At 40.4% G+C, this 24,332-nt stretch overlaps 1 protein-coding gene across 1 annotated transcript in view; it reads left to right on the forward strand.

Annotated features, from left to right (window-relative positions):
* The window catches only part of RhoGEF3 (Rho guanine nucleotide exchange factor 3), a 1,152,743-nt gene that overhangs the window by 634,889 nt on the left and 493,522 nt on the right, over positions 1–24,332 (forward strand). Inside the window, exons 9-10 of the mRNA XM_073985772.1 lie at positions 1,930–3,009; positions 10,239–11,126. Of these exons, the coding sequence (XP_073841873.1) occupies positions 1,930–3,009; positions 10,239–11,126 (1,968 nt within the window). The remainder of the gene's footprint in view (positions 1–1,929; positions 3,010–10,238; positions 11,127–24,332) is intronic.

Raw genomic sequence — 24,332 nt, forward strand, 5'->3', positions numbered from 1 at the left:
TATACGGCGTAGCACACTTTTCTTCGCCCTATCACTCTCGGGGTGCTCTGTGAACTGCCGGTTAAAATAACACGCGCACCTCTTTTGGTCAGTTACTGTCACGCCGTTGAAAGTAACAGCCGTTCTGTCATCCTTCTTTTCCGGACTCGAGAGTGATTTAACCGTTGCCCACAATTAACTTATTCCTGCACCAATGTTGCATTGCTTCAGATGGTCTAGCCACTTTTTCCGTTTATGTTCGCCCACTAGCCTGTTGACTTCAAGAATAAGTTTTCTAACTCTTGGGTCTTCGGGGTTCGTACGACGAAGCTCATCACGTTCTTTTGCTAGTCCCGTCGCCTCAGCTGGAAATTTGGTCTTATTTCGGGTATTCGACCAGCAGGTATGTAGCGAGCGGCTGCTTTAGTGATGATGTCTCGGAAAGTTCTCTCAGATACCCGTGGATCTGAGGGGGTGGGCAATTGTCTGAAGCGGTGATTGGTAAATTCTCTGAAACCTTGTCAATCAGCTTTCCCATGGTTCAGGAAAGTACGGCGTTCAGAGGTTATGAAGACGGGTGGTCAGTTTACGGAAACGATGCTAGGATACGTCATTTATCAGACCTGATGCCACAATGGTGATATCTGGCGAGCTGTGGCAGTTTCCTCTAATCCTCGTAGGAGCGTCTTCATTCACCGCGCAAAACGTGGAGCTATCGATTTGCTCTGCTAGCGCTGTACCCGTCTGGTCATAACCTAGGACGGAGTGCCAAAGCTCATGATGAGCATTGAAGTCCCCTAGCACCAGACGGTTATGGCCCTCTAAAAGCAAACTAATATTGGGCATATAACGCCGGGCACGGCTATTCATCTGCTGTATGTACACATTAAGCAGCTCTACCTCAGCAGTACCACACTTTACTGCTACCCCCATACACTCCATTTATGGGTCACTAGAGCCAAGCTCAAGCGAGATAGGTCTGTACTGGACAGACTGGTGTATTAGGAAGGCAAGTCCTCCTGTTGTAACCATCACAACGTAAGCTACAGGTGGTTGTGAGCTTTGTTTCCTGGATCGCGGCGACCATGATGTTTTTCCGACTCATAAAGTCCACAATTTCATTGACTTTATTGCGAAGACTGTTGCAATTGAATTGCAGGAATGATGCATTTCCGGGCGTTGAACAACAACATGTGTTAGATGCTGCATTTGTTGTTGTTGTTGTTGGGGAGACTGCGGGGGCGTCTCGTATTCCGACGACGACGTAGAAGACGCACTGGGTGATGTGCTGACGCAGCAAGCAGCAACATACCTGTCGCTGTAATCCCGGGTGCTACTAAGGCCAGAGCACCCACGAAAATGCACCAATTCTATACATCCATTACATCTCACCATTGTTGTTATGTGGTGGATGCGGATCTGGCAAACGGAACAGATCCATACTGGCCCGGGGTTCATTTCTATCCCGGCACGGATCAGAAGAGCTCGGAACAGGCATTCCGGGATAAATCGCCGCTCCCATGGTCAAAAAATAATACAAGAACACAAACACATAATTGTTGAGGTGACGGCCCCTGGTCGAAGATTCCTCCGAGTCAATCCGGTACATAGAACCGGCCGTCGGGGGGTTCTAGTGGTTATATTCTTCATAGAATAACTAGTCATTCTGTGCAACATGCCCTTGTTAAAATAATGGGTTAGTAGGGGGTTTTGTAAGTAGTTACGACTACCAAAAAGTACTATAAAAACCCAGTATTTTGGGAGGACTTTTTTTGCTGGGAAGTCTTAAGGTATCGTGTACATCAGTCATTCTAGATGAAGCTCCGGTAGGGTTGCTCCAAGCATTTGACCCATTTTCTCAGGAAGTATGAACTTTCTCCTAAAAAACATAACTATTTAATTTTTTTAGACCTTTTTATAACGCCAACTTTTGTTTCCCTATCTTTTCAGATCCCTCCAACTGACCGAACGTTCACCAAATCGTGGTCATAAAATGATCGTCTGTGTTGGCCAACCTCACGCCGTCAATTCCAATCAGCCACCCATTTATCAACAGGCCAATGTGCGTAACAATCAAATGGCCACAATGGGTGGTGGTCCAACAAGCAATTTTCCGCCCACTATACGAACTACCGGGAAATCCCAATCGATTTTATTGGGACCCACGAATGGTGGTGGTAAAGTTGTGCGACAAAATGATATCGATAAAAGCCGTTCGTTCGATTTCGATTACTGCAATTATAATTCCCAAACGAATGCCATTAAAACGCAACATAGCAATAATTCCCTATTGGGTAGTTCGGGTGTGCTAAATCGTGATGCTGGAATGAGACTGGATTTTGATAAATCACGTTCCTTTGACGATGACTATCGAGAGGCGGTGGTAAGCAATAATAATCTGAATGCGGCTGCAATGCGTTATCTGCAGGCGGCTGCCGAGTCGTCGGAACGTAATCATCAGCAGAGAATGCGTAGATCTTCGCCCGTGGAGGGTGGAGGCGGCGGTGGCAGTGGCGGTGGTTCGAGGAATACAAGATCACCACAATCCTCCGGGTCATCATGCAATAATTTAAGTGTGCCCCGGCAAACCACCAGTCCACAAAATTATGGCACCCGCTTGTGTGACCATGAAATGACTTACGATTTGATGCGTAAAAGCTTGGATCGTTCGCCGATTATGGAATTTCGCCGCGGAGATAGTGCTGGAGGCGTGAGCAGTGGCAGCGGAGCTGGTGATTATGACATGCCCATAATGCGTAACCGTGAGACCATTAATTCGGGTGGCAATTCGGAATTGAATTTTATGAATAACGATGGACGCATCTATGAGCACGTGAGTTCGAACTCCTCGTCTTTGAAACAGCAAAGGTCTCTGAGGAGAACCCATAGTCCCAATGAGTCACATTATTCTCTGGAACGTTCACATGATCGCGGCTCATCGAGGGATGAGATGACACCGCCAGAAACGGCTGAATATCGTAATGATTATAATGACATGTATCGGCGTACACGTAGCACAAATCGTGGAAGGTATTAAAAAGAACGGAGTTTGTGTTGAAACACAAACTAAAATATTGAAAAAGCTCTCTCTCTCTAGAGCTTTATAGAGAACTTAACATACACCAATTTGTGGTGGTTGTGGTTTAACAGAAAACCCAAAACAAAAAACCTAGCAAACCTATTTCTATTAATGAGAATAAAATTAAAATAAAATCTTGTAGTGATTCCCACTTTTTTAACCAAAGAGAAAAACTCCAAAACTAAAAGAAAAACACACAAAACTAACAAAATGTTAACTTTAAATGTTGAAAAAAAAGACAACTACTAAATGTTTATAGAAGAAACTTTACCCCCACATCCAAGAACAACAACAAGAAAATTTAAAAATGAATTTCACCACTTTGTGTTTGTTAAAGAAGAAGAAGACTGCTTGGCAAGACATAAAAACATACTTACTTACATACATATATACATATATAGAGAAAACATAACCTACATTTTCCGAACACCTGAACTTTTATGGATCAACTAAGAGTAGAATGTATTATGTTTAACTAATACTATATAAACAATAACAGTATAGATACTAAGCAAAAAGAAAAGAAAACGAAAAGAACGAGAGACAAAAACAAAATTATGAGAGCTAACCAAGAGTCTGTAGTGCTAATGTTAACTAATAAGAAACTCACCATATTAACAGAAAAGAAAATTGTTTCAAAAAAAAAAAAACATGAAAAGAATACTCAATAAAAACGAAATATATCTCCCAAATAAAAAATAACAACAACTGAAGCTTTAATTACTAAATGGTGCGGCATGGTTTTATCCTAGTTGATACTAACAGCAAAAGGTATATGGATTCAAGTGTAAAGTATGCAAAATTCACCACTAACTTTATACATACAATACTCACAAGAGCTAACATTGGCAAACATAATCCAGAATAATGCAAAACAAAAATTTTTGCAAAATTTTTTTTGTTCTTCCATAAAATATCCAAAATTCACCACTACCCTTAATACACTCACCACTGTTAACATAAATTGAACATAATACAAAGTAATCTAATAACACCAATTTTTTGCAACATTTTTATTTGTTTCTTGTCTGCAATTTTTTTTATATATTTCCCTAATTCTTTAATGTATGAAAAATTCACCACTGTCCTTAAAATACTTACCACTCTTATCATAAGTCGAACATAAAACAAAGTAATGCAATAATAACTATTTTTTGCAATATTTTTTAATTTTTTGTTACTTCGTTAAAATATAAAAAATTCACCACTGTCCTTAAAATACGCACCACTCTTATTATAAGACGAATATAAAAATATAATGCATTAACAACTATTTTTTTTATATTTTTCCTTCCCTGCTTAATGTACGAAACATACACCACGGTGCTCTTGAATCAAATTTAAATGGAAGGTGCTTACACCTGGGAAGTTTTTGCGGATTCTGAAACTACAATGTTCATAGAGGAGAAAAATCAAAAAACAAAAAAATCGCCGGAGCGCTTTTTAAATAAATCGCGATACAAGTTGTCATTTTTAGGGGTTGTTTAGGTTTTTGCGATTTTGCTTGGAAACCGCAATTCCTATCAAAATGGAAATAAAGAAAATGTTGTAGCAATCAAAATTCTCTACAAGATTGACCTTAATGATATTTTCGTAGGTTTTACAACTTTTGAGATATAGAAGCTGAAATTGGGACAATTCAAATTCAATTTTGTATCGTCTCCTTATAAAACAATGTCATGACTGCAATTTCCTAACTTAAACTTATATTTCTAAAAAAATGGTACAACCTAGGAAAAATTACATAAGCCAGTCTTGCAGAGATTTTCACAGCTATAAGATTTTCTCAGGTCCCATGCCGATAAGACCTGCCGTATTCAAGCAAAATCGCGAAACCCTAACAAAAAAGCTAAAAATATAAACTGAGCTTCTTTATCTCAGAAATGGTACAGCCTGAGAACAAATCATAAACGTCGTTCCTGTAGAGAATTTTCACTGCTACAACATTTTCTTTAGCTCCATTGACATTGGACTTGCGGTTTCCAAGCAAAATCGTGAAAACCTAAGAAACACCTAAAAATGTGAATTTTGACCGCGATTTATTAAAAATCCCTACAGCGATTTTTTCTTGTTTTTGGATTTTTCTCATTTGTGAACATTGCTGTTTCAGAATTCATAAAAACTTCCCCTGTGTAAGCGGTTTTCATTAAAAGTTAGTTAAGGCGCACCCTTCATGACATTGTTTTATAAGTTGGCGACACAGTCAGTGCATTGTCCCAATTTGAACTTCAATATCTCAAAAATGGTAAAACCTACGAAAATACCGTAAAGGTCAATCTTGTAGAGAATTTTCATAGCTACAACATTTTCTTCAGCCTCATTTTGATGGGACTTGTGGTTTCTAAGCAAAATCGTGAAAACCTAAACAACCCCTAAAAATGTCAACTTGAATCGCGATTTATTTTTGATTTTTCTCATTTATGAACATTGTAGTTTAAGAATCCGCAAAAACTTCCCAGGTGTAAGCACCTTCCATTAAAATTTGATTCAAGAGCACCGTGTCACTCTTCTTAAAATACTCACCACTCTTATCACAACTCAAACGTAACACAAAGTAATACAATACAAATATATTTTGCAGCATATTTAATTTTTTTCTTTACTTACTTAGCTGGCCCATTAGAGAACATTTGTTCCATAGGCCGAACTAAGAAAAGATCTCCATTTTTCTCTATTTGTTGCTTCGCACTCTGGAATACCGCGACTTTTCATCTCTTCATCAACTTGTTTGCGCCATCTATTCCTTGGCCTGCTAATTCTGCGAGAACCGCCAAGCGATCCGTATTTATAAGCCTTTTTAGCGGGTTCATCTTCGCTCATTCTTATGATATGGCCTAGCCAACGCAATCGCTGCATCTCGATACGTTTAACTATATTGATGTCGTTGTATAGCAGATACAGCTCGTGGTTCATGCGACGTCGATATTCACCGTCAACGCAGATTGGTCCGTAGATCTTTCGAAGAATTTTTCTCTCAAACACACCAAGCACTGCCATGTCTGCTTGCGCAAGAACCCAGGCTTCGGAGCCATACATCAGCACGGGTAGTATCAGTGTTTTGTAGAGCGTTATTTTTGTTTGACGAGATGTGGCTTTGTTTTTAAATTGCTTACTTAAACCAAAGTAGCATCTGTCGGCCAATACAATTATTCTTTTTATTTCAAAACTGATGTCGTTTGTTGTGTTTACGGAGGTGCCGAGGTAGACGAAGTCTTTTACTACCTCAAAATTATAGGAACCAACTTCCACAGTTGGTCCGACCTCAATGGACGCATTGCGCGTTGACACCATTAACTTGGTCTTCTCACCGATTACCGCCAGACCCACTTTAGCAGATTCTCCTTCGATCTTCATAAAGGTATCAGTTACTTATTTTACTGATCTTCCCATGATGTCTATATCATCCGCATAAGCAAGTAACATGTGGCTATTGGTGTAGATTGTGCCACTTCCTTTGACGTGTGCCTCTCGTATAAACTTTTTCAGCAGGATGTTGAAGAGATCACACGAAAGGCTGTCTTCTTGTCTGAAACCTCTTTTGGTACAAAACTCTTCGGACAGGTTCTTTCCTATTTTAAGTGAGGATCTCGTGTCAGTTAAAGTCATTTTACAAAGCCGGATGAGCTTTGCGGGGATACCAAATTCAGAAATGGCTTGGTATACCTTTGAAAGCAGCGGGCTGTCGAAGGCTGCTTTATAATCGACAAAAAGGTGGTAGGTGTCGATCTGCATCTCTTGGGTCTTCTCCAGGATTTGCCGCCGGGTAAATATCTGGTCAATGGTGGACTTGTCAGGTCTAAAGCCGCATTGGTATGGCCCAATTATCTCGTTGACCATAGGCTTTAGTCGTTCGCACAATATCCCTGGCACGATCTTGTAGGCAATAGGGAGTGGACTCAAGCCCCTATAGTTGGAGCAAATAGCTTATTTCCTTTCTTATGGACGGGACACAGGTTCCAAACGTCGGGTACTCGTTCTTCCTGACAGATGGTGCTAACTAGCTGATGAATACACCTTATCAGTGTGTCGCCTACGGTTTTGAACAGCTCGGCTGGTAAGCCATCGGCTCCTGCTGCCTTATTATTTTTCAGCCGATTTATTGCTGTCTTTACCTCATCTTGGCTGGGCGGTATACATTCAATACCATCTTCTGGGATTTGGTATGTGGTATCTTCTTCGTCTTCGCTGCTATTGGATACCAACAGTTTTGAAAAATGTTCTTTCCATATCCTGAGCACACTATATGTATCAATTACCAAACTTCCTTGCTGGTATCTACAGGAGGATGTGCCTGTACCAAGCCATCAGTTTGATGCTTGACTCTTTGGTAGAATTTTCGGACTTCATTCTGTCTCCTGTACATCTCGATTTTTTCACACTCCCGCTTTCCCATTTCTCTCTTTTTCTTGCGGAAAAGACCTTTCTCTTCTCTCCTTTTCTCCCGATATCTCTCTCGTGCGCTACGCGTTGCTACTGATTGTAAAGTAGCTCTATATGCTGCATTTTTCTCTTCGGTAGCAGCACGACACTCCTGGTCATACCATGAATTCCTTTGTGGAGGTCTCTGGAATCCAAGTATGGATTTTGCGACAGTTTGCATGGGGTGGGCAATATTTTGCCATTGTGTTGTTATGTTATCGGGACAAGGAGTGCTCGCGTTAAGCAATTGGGCTAGTTGAGTGGAATATGCTGTGGCTATCTGTTGTGTTTGCAGCCTATCGATGTCCAACTTCCGCGTTGTGTCTGTTCGTGCTTTATTTGCAACGTTTAACCGGGTGTGTACCTTTGCTGCAACAAGGTAGTGGCGCGAGTCTATGTTTGCTCCTCGGAACGAACGCACATCCAACCCGCTCGATGAATGCCTTCCATCTATCACAACGTGATCAGTTGTTTTTTTTTCTGATCTGGAGACAGCCAGGTGCCCTTATGGATGTCGAGATGTTGAAATCTGGTGCTGCTAACTACCATGTTTTTTGCCGCTGCGAAGTCTATCAGCCTGATACCATTGTCAGATGTTTCACTGTGGAGACTGAATTTTCCGACTGCTGGGGCAAAGATATTTTCCTTTCCAATTTTGGCATTAAGATCGCCTAGAATAATTTTATTGTCAACGATCATATGTTTCTTCTAAGTGCTCATAAAATATATCTTTGGTCAGTTCGTCCTTTACTTCAGTGGGAGTATGAGCGCAAATCAAGCTGATGTTGAAGAATTTTGCTTTTATTCGAATTGTAGCAAGTCTTTCATTCACTGGGGTGAAGCTGGAGACCAGGTGTTTTAACCTCCGACCAACTACAAATCCCCAACCAAAGTCATGCTTTATGTCATGGCAGCTATAATACAGTGCGTCACCTTTAGGTGTTGTTGTGACGCATTCCCCAATCCATCGTATTTCCTGTATGGCAGTTATGTCGGCCTTGTACTCTTCAAGTACATCTACCAATGCGTAAACTGCACCTTCTCTATAAAGAGTGCGAACATTCCAGGTGCAGATTCATTCGCAGATCATGGTCCTTAAAACGTTTGCGGAGGTCGTCAACTTTAGAGGGATTTGATTTTCTTTCTTTTTTTTGTTTTTTCATAGTAGGCTACTTTTTCTAGGGGAGGGTTATTAACCCTGCGCCCAAACCCAAGTTTTTAACGTTCTTATGGGTGAACACCCGGCACATTTTAGCTCACTACCTTTAACGGTTGTTAAAGGCAGCTACCACAGGTGACACCGCGGGGAGGTCAGTGTCCACTTGAGATGAAAGAGGGACCAAGATAAAGTCCAGCCATGTTAAAGCCGGTCAGGACCGTTCCTTGGTATCTTTCATCCCCTACGTCACCCATCCAAAATTCACCACTGTCCTTAAAATACTCACCACCCTTATCATAAGTCGAACACAACACAAAGTAATGTAATGACAACTATTTTTGCAGAATTTTAAAATTGTTTCTTTACTTCGTTAAAATGTGCAAAATTGACCACTGTCCTTAAAATACTCACCACTCTTTCATAAGCCGAACATAACACAAAGTAATGCAATAACACCTATTTTTTGCAACATTTTTTAATTTTTTCCCTACTTCTTTAAAATATACAAATTCACCACTATCCCTAAACTACACACCACTCTTACTTATCATAAGTCAAACCTTACATTATTTCATTACAATTATTTTTCGCAAAAGTTTTTAATTTTTTGTTTACTTTCTTAAAGTATGCAAAATTCACCACTACCCTTAAATTACTCACCACTTCCATAATAAGTCGACCATAACACAAAGTAATGCAATAACAACAATTGTTTGCTACATTTTTTTTATTTTTTTACTTGGTTAAAGTATGCAAAATTCACCACAGTCCTTAAAATACACACCACTCTTGTCATAAGTCAAACATAACAACAATTTTTTCAAAATTTTTTATATTTTTCCTTAATTCTTTAATGTATGCAAAATTGACAACTGTATTTAAAATACTCACCACTCTTTAATAAGTCGAACATAACACAAAGAAATGCAATAACAACTATTGTTGCAACATTTTTAATTTTTTCCTTACTTCTTTAAAGTACATATACAAAATTTACCACTATCCCTAAACTACACACCACTCTTATCATAAGTCAAACATTACATTATTGCATTACAATTATTTTTGAAAAAAGTTTTTAATTTTTTGTTTACATTCTTAAAGTATGCAAAATTCACCACTGTCCTTAAATTGCTCACCACTACCATAATTCGAACATAACACAAAGTAATGCAATAACAACTATTTTTGTTAAAGTATGCAAAATTCACCACTTTCCTTAAAATACTCACCACTTCCATAATAAGTCGAACATAACACAAAGTAATGCAATAACAACAATTGTTTACTAGATTTTTTTTTTATTTTTTTTACTTTGATAAAGTGTGCAAAATTCACCACTGTCCTTAAATACTCACCACTCTCATCATAAGTCATAACACAAAGTAATGCAATAACAACTATTTTTTGCAACATTTTTAATTTTCTCGTTACTCTGTTAATGTACCCAAAATTCACCACTGCCCTCAAAATACTCACGAATCTTATCATATGTCAAACATAACCCAGATTTATGCAACAATTTTTTTTGCAAAATTTTTATTTTTTTTTTAATTTTTTCCATTACTTTTTTCTCCCCCCATTCCCCACACATCATTACAGAGATTTCCACCACATTCCATCTTCACACCCAAAACATCTACAAATTGCCACAAAATCCAATGGTTCTCAAACTGATGATGATGATGATGATCTTTGTTCGTATTGGCCCAAATGTGGTGGGGCATGTCAAAATCTGCCATACGATAAGCAGCATGATTATTTGAAATCATTGACTTTGAAGAGGAACAATCTTAATAGGCCATTAGCATTTCACAACAGCAACAACAACAACAATACGTCAACTGTGCAAATGAAAAAATCCAATATTTCAACTGTCAATGTCAATGTAAATACAACACTAACAATTGAAACATCAACACCAACAACAACAGCGCCAGCAAGATGTCAACACGACCATACAACATTCTCATCAGCCATTGAAGAAAACAAATCACAACTAACAACAACATCACGTTCCTCCAACAAAATTTCCCAATGGACACTACTTTGCAGAAATGCCACAGCTTCTCTTCCCACGACGGTTCAACTTCAAACAGCAGCTGTTCGTCACAAAGATGGTAATGGTGATGACAGCACACCTTCTTTTTCTACGACATCTTGTCACAACAATACCGTTGTCAATGTCAACTTGGCAATGAACTCCTCACCATCATCATCCCAACTGCCTCCAATGGCAGAAACTATACTGACGAATACGCCAACACCTCGTGTCATACCCTTGGCTGCAACATCCCTGGTGTTTTTGGGTGATTGTAAACTGTCAGTAACACCAACAAATCGCAGCGTTGATAACGTTGATGGAACCATCTGTGACATTTATTCGAAAGCCCAGAATGCTTTGGTTGATGGCATATGTGATGAACGCCGACAGACTGCTGATGTTAATGAAGCTGCGGCTGTTGTTGTCATGGAAAATAATGCGGCAAGGTAAGTTAATGGTTTCAATGGAAATTTATTTATTATTTATATTGAAAATTGAAACATTTGCAAATAGATCTGGCACATGAGATTTTTAAACAGTTCTCTACCACATTCAAAAGTATATCGGCAATATATTTTAAAACCAGTAAAAAAGTATCAGTCGGCTTTGCCGACAGAGATATACCCTCAACCGATGTGAATTAAAACACTTTTTGGACATTTAAACTTGCCGACAAAAATGTGGATTAAGATTAATGTTAAAAAGTGTTGTGGAGGAGGTACTTAAAGGAATGGACCGACATAGTCCATTATCTAAATGGATTTTATTTTGAGAGTCGTAGATAGATATCGCGATAGATAGTCATTCGATAGATAGTCATTTCAGTGTGTCATCGTATAACTTTTGGGTCAGTATCCCAGGAATCATGGATTTGTCCACGGAAAACATAATATTGCTGTAAACATGATCATATCGAACAGCATCGGTGTGCATTTCCCAAGTATTTTCGAACAGACCCTAAACTAAACATGGACCCAAATGTTGAACTTTTGTGGGAAAGGTATTCTAAGAAGAGGTCCGCCATTATAGAAAACATTTTTAAATGTTGGGGGAAGCTGTGGACCGGTATTGTCCATCTTCGTACTGAAACTGAAGTGTGAAGTTTGGACTTGCCCCTCAAAAATCTTTTACCGTCGTAATTGAGGCAGAGAATGCAAGTTGCTTCAACAAAAATCAAAGCGATTCGGAAGCAGGTGTTTAAGTGAATTTTTCTGAAATGTTGTGTGATAGGTACCCAAAGGAGTGGACAAATAAAGTCCATATTCGAACCTGATCTCTATCTGGTAGATATATTTGGATCAAACCCGTTCGTTGGTATTGATATGGTTACGAAGTTTTTCGGCAAATCACACACACGCGACCCGAACGCAAAGTAAAAGAGCAAATGTTTTGATTTTTTTACTTCAGTCTTGTACTGAATGTCATGCAAGCAGGTTGATGCCGCTTTATTTGTTTTTTTGGGTACACTGAAAAGATTTTGCAGTTGTACAGCAAATATGTGGAGGGAAGAATTTGAAAATGATTTTTTGTTTTGTATTAATATTTTTAATGACGCAGAATGCCTCGTCTGCAATGCAACAATAAAAAATGTATGTATGCTTAGAAAGTCTTAAAAAATCATTTTTATATACAATTTGTTTTTTCTCTCAAAAAAGTTAACATATGAATAAAAATACTTTTCAAATTATGAAGTTATTTATATTATTTTTAATTGAAGTCATACAAAGCGAACGCGCCAACAATATATTTTTCATTTCACACTCAATATGAAAATCATCACCCTGTTCTGTCAGTGTAATTTTACCCACACATAAACAATTTAAGCGCTCGCTCTTCTTGGTCGGCTATGATTTGGATGTGTAAAGGATGGACCAAATCGGCCGCTCCCTTCCAGTGTTATTGTGCGCACATTTTTTCCGAACATTTTTGAACATTTGCGGGGGAGGTACCTAAAGTGGACCGATATGGCTTATCTTCGAACTTAAACTAAATTTGGACCAAATATTACGAAAGCGAAATTTTGGACCGAAACCGATTTCGTCCATACATACTTGGGGTCTAAAACAATTATTTCGATTTAGCATAAATTCTGAGGGTATAACTAGTAAACCAGTATTAGTCGGTCTTACCGACAGACATATGCCATCAGCCTGTGACATAATTATACTGTCGTAATATGAGCCGCGATGCTGTACAAAATCAAAACTACATTTGTAGCAAAACTGGACATTTGTGAAAAAATTTTTAAATTTTTTTGTGAGAGGTACCCGAAGGATTGGACCGATATTCGAACAATATTCAAATGTAAAAGAGATACTGCGATTGGTAAAAGTTGGACCAATGCCAAGAAATCCTTTCGATATTTATCGTGCCAATCACGTCCTTTACTTGGTCACCTTGGATTTTTTTAAACCATTATGTAAGGAAGTATGGACTTGCCCTCGAGGAACGTTATATCGCTGTAAACAGGACCACAGGAAGTACATCCGATACATTTTGCAAACTATCCTCGACTGTACTTAAGCAAAAATTATTAACTTTTTGAGCGAGGTACCCGAAGATGTTTTCCCATATAGATCTGCTTGATCTACATTTGGGAGACATTTTACAATGTGTAAAGTTTTGGGCATGTCGGATACCTAATTCGTAAGTGCTCATCAACCACTTGAGTTGGTACCGGTAGGGTTATTTAGAGGTTTTAGGACATTATTTCAGTAAGTAAGGACTTTTACCCTCGTAAAGCGGGCCGCGAGCAAAATCTGCTGCAAACATGTTCCTGCCGACTCGACAAGAGTCCCTAAACTGCACTTGAGCAAACAATTTTGAAAATTTGTGTGGGCAATACTCTAGGAATTGAACTTATAAAGTCTATATTCCAACTTGATCTATGTCTGATTGAAATATTACAACGTGCAAGGTTTGGACCCAATAAGTAGCTCACTTTGAGAGTTCTAGTGCCCACCATTTTAGCGAAGATTGAAGTTTTGGTGGGGGTAACCGAAGGGTTGGACCAATATGGCCATCTTCGATTTTAATCTAAGTTGGGACAATATAATACAAGAACCAATTTTGAACCAACTCGGTTGATCCGTTCGAGAGTTATCCGGCACTCCACCCAGCCAACCAGATAGACAGATGATTGTTTGATGGACATGACTAAATCGACTTCAAATTGTCTGAAACGGATTTCTTCCAAACATACTTTGATGGGCACATTTTCATTTAGCCTAAAGGCTGAAGGTATATCCCTAGTTGTATGTGCTTTGATGGTTAGTAACCACAAAGCTACTGGAGATAGTTGAGTGGGTTTGGCACGGCGTTTGGGAAGGTGTGATGTCTTGTACGGACAGTATACTGAGCATATGTGTTCCACGGTGTCACACGAGGTCTGAACGATAATTATCTGGCCTAACAATAAAAACGCGAATATTTACCACTAAAAATAGTTTTATTGTTTTCATAAGTAGTCTCCAGCATAATTTATACGCTTCTTCATGCGCTCAAACCAATTGTTGAATCCTTTTTTCCAATCCGATTTAGACACATCTAAAACATGATTTTTGATCGCTTTTACAGCATCTTCTGGCTACGAAAATCGTTGACCACGCCTTTTTTCTTGATATTCTGGAATCAAATAAAGTCATTGGATCGCCAGTTAAGGCTGTACGGCGCATGACCCATCAATTCCACGTTTTGTCCGGTCAAAGAGGCGCTGGTTTGAATCGATGTGTGAGAGGTTGCACTGTCATAATGCAGAATGTTTCGTATTCTCTTCATAGTTTTTCGAATTTCTCAGGAGACTTCTGGCAAACAAATTGCAGTGTACCACTCAGAATTAACCGTCCTACATTTCTGAAGGCGCATAATCGCCATATGGTCAATTTTGCCAAAGAAACAGTCGACCATTTGCTTCTAAGCGCTTCTTACATGAACAACTTTCGTTGAATTTGGCTCCTGTTTTGTTTCGGGCTCCTAAGCATATCATGCAATATCAAATGTTAGTTGATGGAATAAATGCCCAAGGATGGCTCTATCTCACGGTATATAACATGGCTATCGTGCATTATATGTTCACGCACGGTCTAATTTTTTTCTGGCACAACGTCCGATTTTGGGCGACCCTCACGACCTTCCTTTTTTTGGCTAGTTTCGGCCACGATGAATTCAACCAGTTTTTTGAAGTGGTTTGAATATTTTTCCATCCCGTTGCACTTATATTCACGGATCACACTGGCGCCACGAAGCTTACCACAGACCCATCTATCGCGTGATATGTGGTCAACAAGGTTTCTTTATCTGGAAATGTTCTTTTCTATTTTAACTGAGGACCTAGTATCAGTTAATGTCATTTTACAAAGCCGAATGAGCTTTGCGGGGGCACCTAATTCAGACATGGCTCGCAATATCTTTGAACGTAGGGAGCTGTCGAAGGCTGCTTTATAATCGAAAAAAGGTGGTAGGTGTTGATCTGCATCTCTTGGGCCTTCTCCACGATTTGCCACAGGGTGAATATCTTGTCAATGGTGGATTTTCGTTGACCATAGGCTTTAGTCGTTCGCACAATATTTGTGACACTGTCTTATAAACAAGTCTTATGTCCCTGTAGTTAGAGGGAAGGGAGCAGACTTATGCCCCTGTAGTTAGAGCACACAGTCTTATCTTCCATTGGGAACGCGTTCTTCTTGTCAGATGGTGCAAACTAGCTGATGCAAACACTTTATCAGCGTGTCGCCTACGGATTTAAACATTGGTATGCCATCGCCTCCTGCTGCCTTCTGCCGGTATATTGTTGTCTTTACCTCATCTTGGCCGGGCGGTATACATTCGATACCATCTTCTTGGATTGGATCTGTGGTATCTTCGTCGTCTTCGCTACTATAAGATACCAACAGTGTGGAAAAATTCTCTTTCCATATCCTGAGCACACTATCTGTATCAGTTACTAAGTTACCTTGCTGGTCTCTACAGGAGGATTTTTGATGTTTTACTCTTTGGTAGAACTTTTAAACTTCATTCTGTCTCCTGTACATCACGATTCTTTCACACTCCCGCCTTTCTTTGTCTCTTTTTTCCTGCGGAAAAGACGTTTCTCCTCTCTCCTTTTCTCCCGATACCTCTTTCGTACTTCGGTAGCAGCACGACACTCCTTGTCATAGCATGGATTCCTTGCTAAAGGTCTCTGGTATCCAAGTATGGATTTTGCGGCTGTTTGTATGGAGTTATCATTATGCTGATATGTTAGCGGGGCGAGGAGTGCTTTTATTATACAATTGGGCTAGTTGTGTGGAATATGCTGTGGCTATCTGTTGTGTTTGCAGCTTACCGATGTAAACCCTCTGCTTTATATCTGTTCGTGCTTTATTTGCAACGTTTAGGCGGGTACGTACCTTTGCTGCAACAAGGTAGTGGTCCGAATCTATGTTTGCTCCTCGGAATGATCATATCACAACATGATAAATAAATCGTCTATCACAACATGTATGGCAGCAATGTCGGCCTTGTACTTTTTAAGTACATCTGCCAATACGTAAACTGTACCTTCTCTATAAAGAGTGCGAACATTCCAGGTGTAGTTTCGCAGATCATGGTCCTTAAAACGTTTGCAGGGTTCGTCAACTTTAGAGGAAGTTGTTTTTCTTTTCTTTCGTTTTTCCATAGTAGGCTGTTTTTTCTAGGGGAGGGTTACTAACCCGACGCCAAAACCAAGTTGTTACCGTTCTTATGGGTGAACGCGCGGCACCAAGATAAATCCTGGGCTTTGCCATGTTAAAACCGGCTAAGACCGTTCTTTGGTATCCCCTATCCCTTACGTCACCCAAATCGGTTTATTTATTCGAGATTTATCGTGCGCACCATCGCACCAGACTGGAATAAATCGACTGCAAATTGTCTGAACAAAAACTCTTGGGGTCTACGAGTTATAAATGATGTGTCTTTTAGAACCGCTATATCTCATGAATGGCTCGTAAACACGAAAAATATAGAAAATTTGTCCATCTACAACAATTACTCTAGTCGATTTTTGATTAGACCCACCGTTTAAAAGAAAACTTCCAACAACCTAAACAAAAATCTTAAAATTTGAACTTTGACCCGAATAAGATATAATAAGCGGGTGCATCTAAGTGGTTCCTCAGGACTTGTCCACATGAGGGATTATATTGCTGCATGCTGCGTGAACACAGTTCCCAGTGAGTCGTCATCAGATTACGAAACTCCCCCGCAGCCCCCTCGACAGCAACCGCACACGCAGCACTTAACATCAGCCATTAGTGTTGCAATCCCTGAAATTGCATCCTTTTGCAATTTAATTGCAATGGACTGCTAGGTAAGATCGAGGAAATAGTGGACTTCATGAATCGGAAGAAGATCAAGGTCGCGGCGGTGCAGGAAACTAAGCTCTGCAGTTGTTGTTGAGCTTGGTTTCCTGCGCCGCCTTACAGCGTTGTGATGGTTACAACGTATTGAGGAAGGATCGCACCAGAAGTGGTGGTGGGGGATTTTGCATCAGTCTTTTCAATACATACCTATCTCGCTTGAGCCTAACTCTAATGACCCGTACATGGAACAAATGAGGGTAGCAGTCAGGTGCAGAACTGCCGAGATAGAGTTGCTGAACGTATACATACCGCCGAGAAATAGCTGTATCTCACATTACGAGCCCGACATTAGCCCGCTTTTGGAAGGTCATAATCGTCTGGTCCTAGAGGGGTTTAATGCGCATTATGAGATGCGGCATTCGGCCCTCGGAAACGACCAAAGGGGTACAGCACTGGCTAAGCAGATTGATAGCTCAACGTTTTGCTCGGTCAATGAGGACGCCCTTACCATAATTAGAGGAGAATGTCACAGTTCGCCAGACATAACCATCGTGTCACCTGGTTTGACAAATGACGTTACCTGGCAATGCGTCATTTACCTAGGGTCAGACCATCTCCCCATAATTGTCTCCATTAGCAGACTACCCGATTTTATCACCTCTGAATGCCGCACATTCGTCAATCATGGGAAAGCTGATTGGCCGAGTTTCAGAGAGTTCACCAATCACCACTTCAGAGAACTACGCCAGTCGTACGTGGAATTCAGGAATACGAAGTCCAAACCCAGTAGAGTGAAACAGGGATTTTCACAAGCCGGGGTGTTTTCTCCGGAACTGTTTAACCTCTACCTCTGCTGGTTTTCGCTCCCTCCAGACGACATCGAGATCGTAACGTATGCGGATGATTGCACAATAGGTACCTTCCCTGATGATATCTGTGAGTGATTGAATTCCTATTTAAACGATCTTACCACCTTTTTCCACGCGAGGAATATGCAGAATTACGTCACAAAATCTACAGCTACTCTGTTCATCACATAGACGGCGCAGTTTGGAAAAGAGTTTTAATGTCTTGGTCTATGGTAACAGAATTTCGACCACAAACTGCCCCAAAATTCTAGGAGTCACATTCGACACTACGTTCAAGTCGTGCGCGCATGCCACAGCGACAAACAGAAATGTAGGAACAAGGTCCTCAAGTCCCTAGCCGGCAGCATAAATAAAAAGAAGATAAAGAAACCTTATTGACCACATATAACGCGATAGGTCGGGCTGTGGTAAGCTATGCGACGCCAGTTTGGTCCCCGCGATTATGTGGTACGAATTGGAAAAAGATTCAAGCCTGTTAGAATGCCACCCTGAGAACAGCAACAGGTTGCCTTCTCAAGTCTTCAGTGGACCATCTACATGAGGAGGCAAAGATTCTTCCAGTACAGCAACACAATGAGATGCTTTCGTTGCAGTACTTGCTTGGGAGTTACCGTAAGAGCCATTTCAGTCACCATCTGGTGAGTAGGCCCAACACATTCAGGCATATCTGGAAGGATATCCATGCTCTACGGGGGAGGTCCTACGATACAGGAGAGAACCCCTAGATCAACAGACATATCAAGCAGGTTTAAATAGCATTCACAGTGGCTAAGGCCATAAGCAAATACAGTGTGAATAAAGTCCTCGGAGTACATTCCCCATCTATCGCAGCTGAGGAGCGTCAGCTGCCACGACAACTCAGAGTAGTTTTGGCTCAACTACGCCCGGAATATTGCAGTCGCCTAAATTCTTATTGGGCGGATATCGATCGCGCCGGGCAAAACAACTGTCCAGTATGCGGCATGGGCCCGCATGACACTCTGCACCTTTTCAACAGCCCCAACAAAAATACTCACCTAACACCAGTAGATCTGTGGTTACATCCCATCGAAGCAGCCACTTCCCTGGAAATGCGGATAGACCCATCGCCAGATTACGCCGAAGAACGAACGACTTTGCCACTTTTAAAATTTGTAATTGAAATTCCCGAGAACCATACACCGTAATGTCAGTCCCACAAAATAGAAAATTCAAGAATGAAACATTCACATGAATCACTCCATTGAAAATCGCTACCAAGATAGCGAGGGCTTAGCTTGTTTTCAGATTAAGCAGAAGAAACATGCAATAATAAACACTGTTACAACAACAACAAGGAAAATCCTGGACTTTGCCACTTTAAAAAATTTGTAATTGAAATTCCGGAAAACCATACATCGTAATGTCAGTCCCACGAAATGGAAAATTCAAGAATGAAACATTCACATGACTCACTCCATTGAAACTCGCTACTAAGATATCGAGGGCTTAGGTTGTTTTCAATATTTCCAATTTATCAATGTAGTGTTTGCTGTGTTAGCATGTTCATCTTACATCTTAATATTTTCGGTGGTAGTTAAAACTCTCAGAAAAATGCTATTCATATTTGTTTTCGTAGTATTTTTTATGAAAACAACTTTCCAACTTTTGCTTTAATTACCTAATTGATATCTCCATCATTGGTAAACAACGTTCTGAAACAGACTGTGCAAAGTATTTGCTAAGCATCTGTCAGTTTGTTGTGTCCATTTTGATAACGTTTCTAATTTTGTTGAATTCCAATACATGCTCTTGTCCGCTTTTGTTGTTTTTGCTTTGCTATTGTTTCATTTCATTTGTATGATATGTACCCTGCAAGCAAAAACTATAGCGGAAGTGACTTAGGCGTGTCGCCCAGGACGATGATAACAGTCGCGGCGATAATCGCGGAAGTTACCCTGAAGTGACCTCCGTTGTGAAGGAATGAACCACGCTGGCGCATCGTCTTGTAAGTCACTCCAGCGACACTTCTAGAATATCATTTCCGCGATAGTTCTTAGAATTAGAAAACAAAAATATTTTTTATTTATTTTATTTTAATTTGTTTAGTTTTATTTTTTCATTTTTATTTATTTTTTTAATTTATTTTTATTTTTTCTAAAGTACGCTCTTTTATAGAAATTATTCTTTGGAATTTCCGCCTACATTAATTTTGTCATTTTAAAAATGTGATGTTTTGTTGCCTGACTTGGGAACGAACCCGGACCTTCAGAGTGCAAAGCGAGTGTGCTTACCACTGCACTGCCGTCTCATATAATCATCAGATGGGAAAATGTTCTATATTTGTTCAAATGTGTTGAATTATTAAATAAATGTAAACAATCGCCTTGGAAGTCACTCCGAAACGTCCGCATACGCGATAAAAGGTAATCACAATAAGGCTATAGCAATTGTTTGTGTAATTCACCAACGATCTTCCTTGGGGTGTCTCCGGAGTGACTCACTAGGCGAGGGAGTGAGAAACTCACTTCCAAATGCTGGCAGGGTATGTACATATGTTTGTAAAAAGTGGTAGAAATGGGAATTGAAGGTTTTCCATTGTGTATGAATTCTGTTATACAATATTACAAAGACCTTGATGGATTTCTTATGTATCAGCAATCCTCTTTATGTCATTGCCAGCTGAGGAGGTATCTACTTCAATCTAATGAATTTCTTTCTCTGAATTTTAATATCATAATACAAATACAAGTATGTATAATGTATATAATATACATAATCAAATCTCATAAAGATATTAGAAGTACTTGGTAATAATGTGTTGTATCACGAACACGATATTTGCAGAATGAATTTCTGTTAATTGCACGTTTGTGGTCAGCCACATGGCGTAACTTACAAAGAAAATCGCCACATAGAATGTCCGAAAGTTTTACAGAGAAGCAAGAGTTTATACACTGACGGATGTACTACGAAAACACAAGGCCGATATTATCACTTTAAAGGAAAGCACCCTTTACTTTATAAAGGGTCATAGGAAGCACCCTTTACTTTATAAAGGGTCATAGGAAGCACCCTTTACTTTATAAAGGGTCATAGGAAGCACCCTTTACTTTATAAAGGGTCATAGGAAGCACCCTTTACTTTATAAAGGGTCATAGGAAGCACCCTTTACTTTATAAAGGGTCATAGGGAGCACCCTTTACTTTATAAAGGGTCATAGGGAGCACCCTTTACTTTATAAAGGGTCATAGGAAGCACCCTTTCCTTTATAAAGGGCCATAGGAAGCACCCTTTCCTTTATAAAGGGCCATAGGAAGCATCCTTTCCTTTATAAAGGGTCATAGGAAGCACCCTTTCCTTTATAAAGGGTCATAGGAAGCACCCTTTCCTTTATAAAGGGTCATAGGAAGCACCCTTTCCTTTATAAAGGGCCATAGGAAGCATCCTTTCCTTTATAAAGGGTCATAGGAAGCACCCTTTACTTTATAAAGGGTCATAGGAAGCACCCTTTACTTTATAAAGGGTCATAGGAAGCACCCTTTACTTTATAAAGGGTCATAGGAAGCACCCTTTCCTTTATAAAGGGTCATAGGAAGCACCCTTTCCTTTATAAAGGGCCATAGGAAGCATCCTTTCCTTTATAAAGGGTCATAGGAAGCAACCTTTCCTTTATAAAGGGTCATAGGAAGCACCCTTTCCTTTATAAAGGGCCATAGGAAGCATCCTTTCCTTTATAAAGGGTCATAGGAAGCACCCTTTCCTTTATAAAGGGCCATAGGAAGCATCCTTTCCTTTACAAAGGGTCATAGGAAGCACCCTTTCCTTTATAAAGGGTCATAGGAAGCACCCTTTCCTTTATAAAGGGTCATAGGAAGCACCCTTTCCTTTATGAAGGGTCATAGGAAGCACCCTTTCCTTTGGAAAGAATCTTAGGAAGCACCATTTCCTTTGGAAAGAATCTTAGGAAGCACCCTTTCCTTTGGAAAGGGTCTTAGGAAACACCCTTTCGTTTGAAAAGGGTCTTAGGAAGCACCCTTTCCTTTGGAAAGGGTTTTAGGAAGCACCCTTTAATTTGGAAAGGAGTCTTAGGAAGCAGCCATTCCTTTGGAAGGAAGTCTAAGGAAGCACCCTTTCCTTTGGTAAGGGGTCTTTGGAAACACTCTGTTCTTTGGAAAGGGTCTTAGGAAGCAGCCTTTGCTTTGAAAAGGGTCTTAGGAAGCACCCTTTGCTTTGGAAAGGGTCTTAGGAAGCACCCTTTGCATTGGAAAGGGTCTTAGGAAGCACCCCTTGCTTTGGAAAGGGTCTTAGGAAGCACCCTTTCTTTTGGAAAGGGTCATGCGAAGCACACTTTCCTTTGAAAAGGGTCTTAGGATGCACCCCTTACTTTATAAAGTGTCATAGGAAGCACCCTTTCCTTTATAAAGGGTCATAGGAAGCACCCTTTCCTTTATAAAGGGTCATAGGAAGCACCCTTTCCTTTATAAAGGGTCATAGGAAGCACCCTTTCCTTTATGAAGGGTCATAGGAAGCACCCTTTCCTTTGGAAAGAATCTTAGGAAGCACCATTTCCTTTGGAAAGAATCTTAGGAAGCACCCTTTCCTTTGGAAAGGGTCTTAGGAAGCACCCTTCCCTTTGGAAAGGGTCTTAGGAAGCCCTCTTTCCTTTGAAAAGGGGTCGTAGGAAGCACCCTTTCCTTTGGAAAGGAGTCTTAGGAAGCAGCCATTCCTTTGGAAGGAAGTCTAAGGAAGCACCCTTTCCTTTGGTAAGGGGTCTTTGGAAACACTCTGTTCTTTGGAAAGGGTCTTAGGAAGCAGCCTTTGCTTTGAAAAGGGTCTTAGGAAGCACCCTTTGCTTTGGAAAGGGTCTTAGGAAGCACCCTTTGCATTGGAAAGGGTCTTAGGAAGCACCCCTTGCTTTGGAAAGGGTCTTAGGAAGCACCCTTTCCTTTGGAAAGGGTCATGCGAAGCACACTTTCCTTTGAAAAGGGTCTTAGGATGCACCCCTTACTTTATAAAGTGTCATAGGAAGCACCCTTTCCTTTATAAAGGGTCATAGGAAGCACCCTTTCCTTTATAAAGGGTCATAGGAAGCACCCTTTCCTTTATGAAGGGTCATAGGAAAGAATCTTAGGAAGCACCATTTCCTTTGGAAAGGATCTTAGGAAGCACCGTTTCCTTTGGAAAGGGTCTTAGGAAACACCCTTTCGTTTGAAAAGGGTCTTAGGAAGCACCCTTTCCTTGGAAAGGGTTTTAGGAAGCACCCTTTCCTTTGGAAAGGGTCATAGGAAGCACCCTATCCTTTATAAGGGGTCATAGGAAGCACCCTATCCTTTGGAAAGAATCTTAGGAAGCACAATTTCTTTTGGAAAGAATCTTAGGAAGCACCATTTCCTTTGGAAAGGATCTTAGGAAGCACCGTTTCCTTTGGAAAGGGTCTTAGGAAACACCCTTTCCTTTGAAAAGGGTCTTAGGAAGCACCCTTTCGTTTGAAAAGGGTCTTAGGAAGCACCCTTTCCTTTGGAAAGGGTCTTAGGAAGCACCCTTCCCTTTGGAAAGGGTCTTAGGAAGCCCCCTTTCCTTTGAAAAGGGGTCGTAGGAAGCACCCTTTCCTTTGGAAAGGAGTCTTAGGAAGCAGCCATTCCTTTGGAAAGAAGTCTAAGGAAGCACCCTTTCCTTTGAAAAGGGGTCTTAGGAAACACTCTGTTCTTTGGAAAGGGTCTTAGGAAGCACCCTTTGCTTTGGAAAGGGTCTTAGGAAGCACCCTTTGCTTTGGAAAGGGTCTTAGGAAGCACCCTTTGCTTTGGAAAGGGTCTTAGGAAGCACCCTTTGCTTTGGAAAGGGTCTTAGGAAGCACCCCTTAATAAAGGACATAGGATGCACATTTTCCTTTTGGAAAGGGATCTTAGGAAGCCCCCTTTCCTTTGAAAAGGGGTCGTAGGAAGCACCCTTTCCTTTGGAAAGGAGTCTTAGGAAGCAGCCATTCCTTTGGAAAGAAGTCTAAGGAAGAACCCTTTACTTTGGAAAGGGGTCTTAGGAAACACCCTTTTCTTTGGAAAGGGGTATTAGGAAACACCCTATTCTTTGGAAAGGGGTCTTAGAAAGCACAATTTCTTTTGGAAAGGGGTATTAGGAAACACCCCATTCTTTGGAAAGGGGTCTTAGAAAGCACAATTTCTTTTGGAAAGGGGTCTTAGGAAACACCCTTTCCTTTGGAAGCAGCCATTCCTTTGGAAAGGAGTGTAAGGAAGCACCCTTTCCTTTGGAAGCAGCCATTCCTTTGGAAAGGAGTGTAAGGAAGCACCCTTTCCTTTGGAAAGGGGTCTTAGGAAGCACCCATTCCTTCGGAAAAGATTTTTAGGAAGCACCCTTTCCTTTAAAAACGGTCTTAGAAAGCACCCTTTCGTTTGAAAAGGGTCTTAGGAAGCACCCTTTTCTTTGGAAAGGGTCTTAGGAAGCACCCTTCCCTTTGGAAAGGGTCTTAGGAAGCTCCCTTTCCTTTGAA

The sequence above is a fragment of the Musca autumnalis genome, unplaced genomic scaffold, assembly GCF_047663935.1.
Source record: "Musca autumnalis isolate F117 unplaced genomic scaffold, ASM4766393v1 scaffold_4, whole genome shotgun sequence".
Classification (NCBI taxonomy): Eukaryota; Metazoa; Arthropoda; class Insecta; order Diptera; family Muscidae; genus Musca; species Musca autumnalis.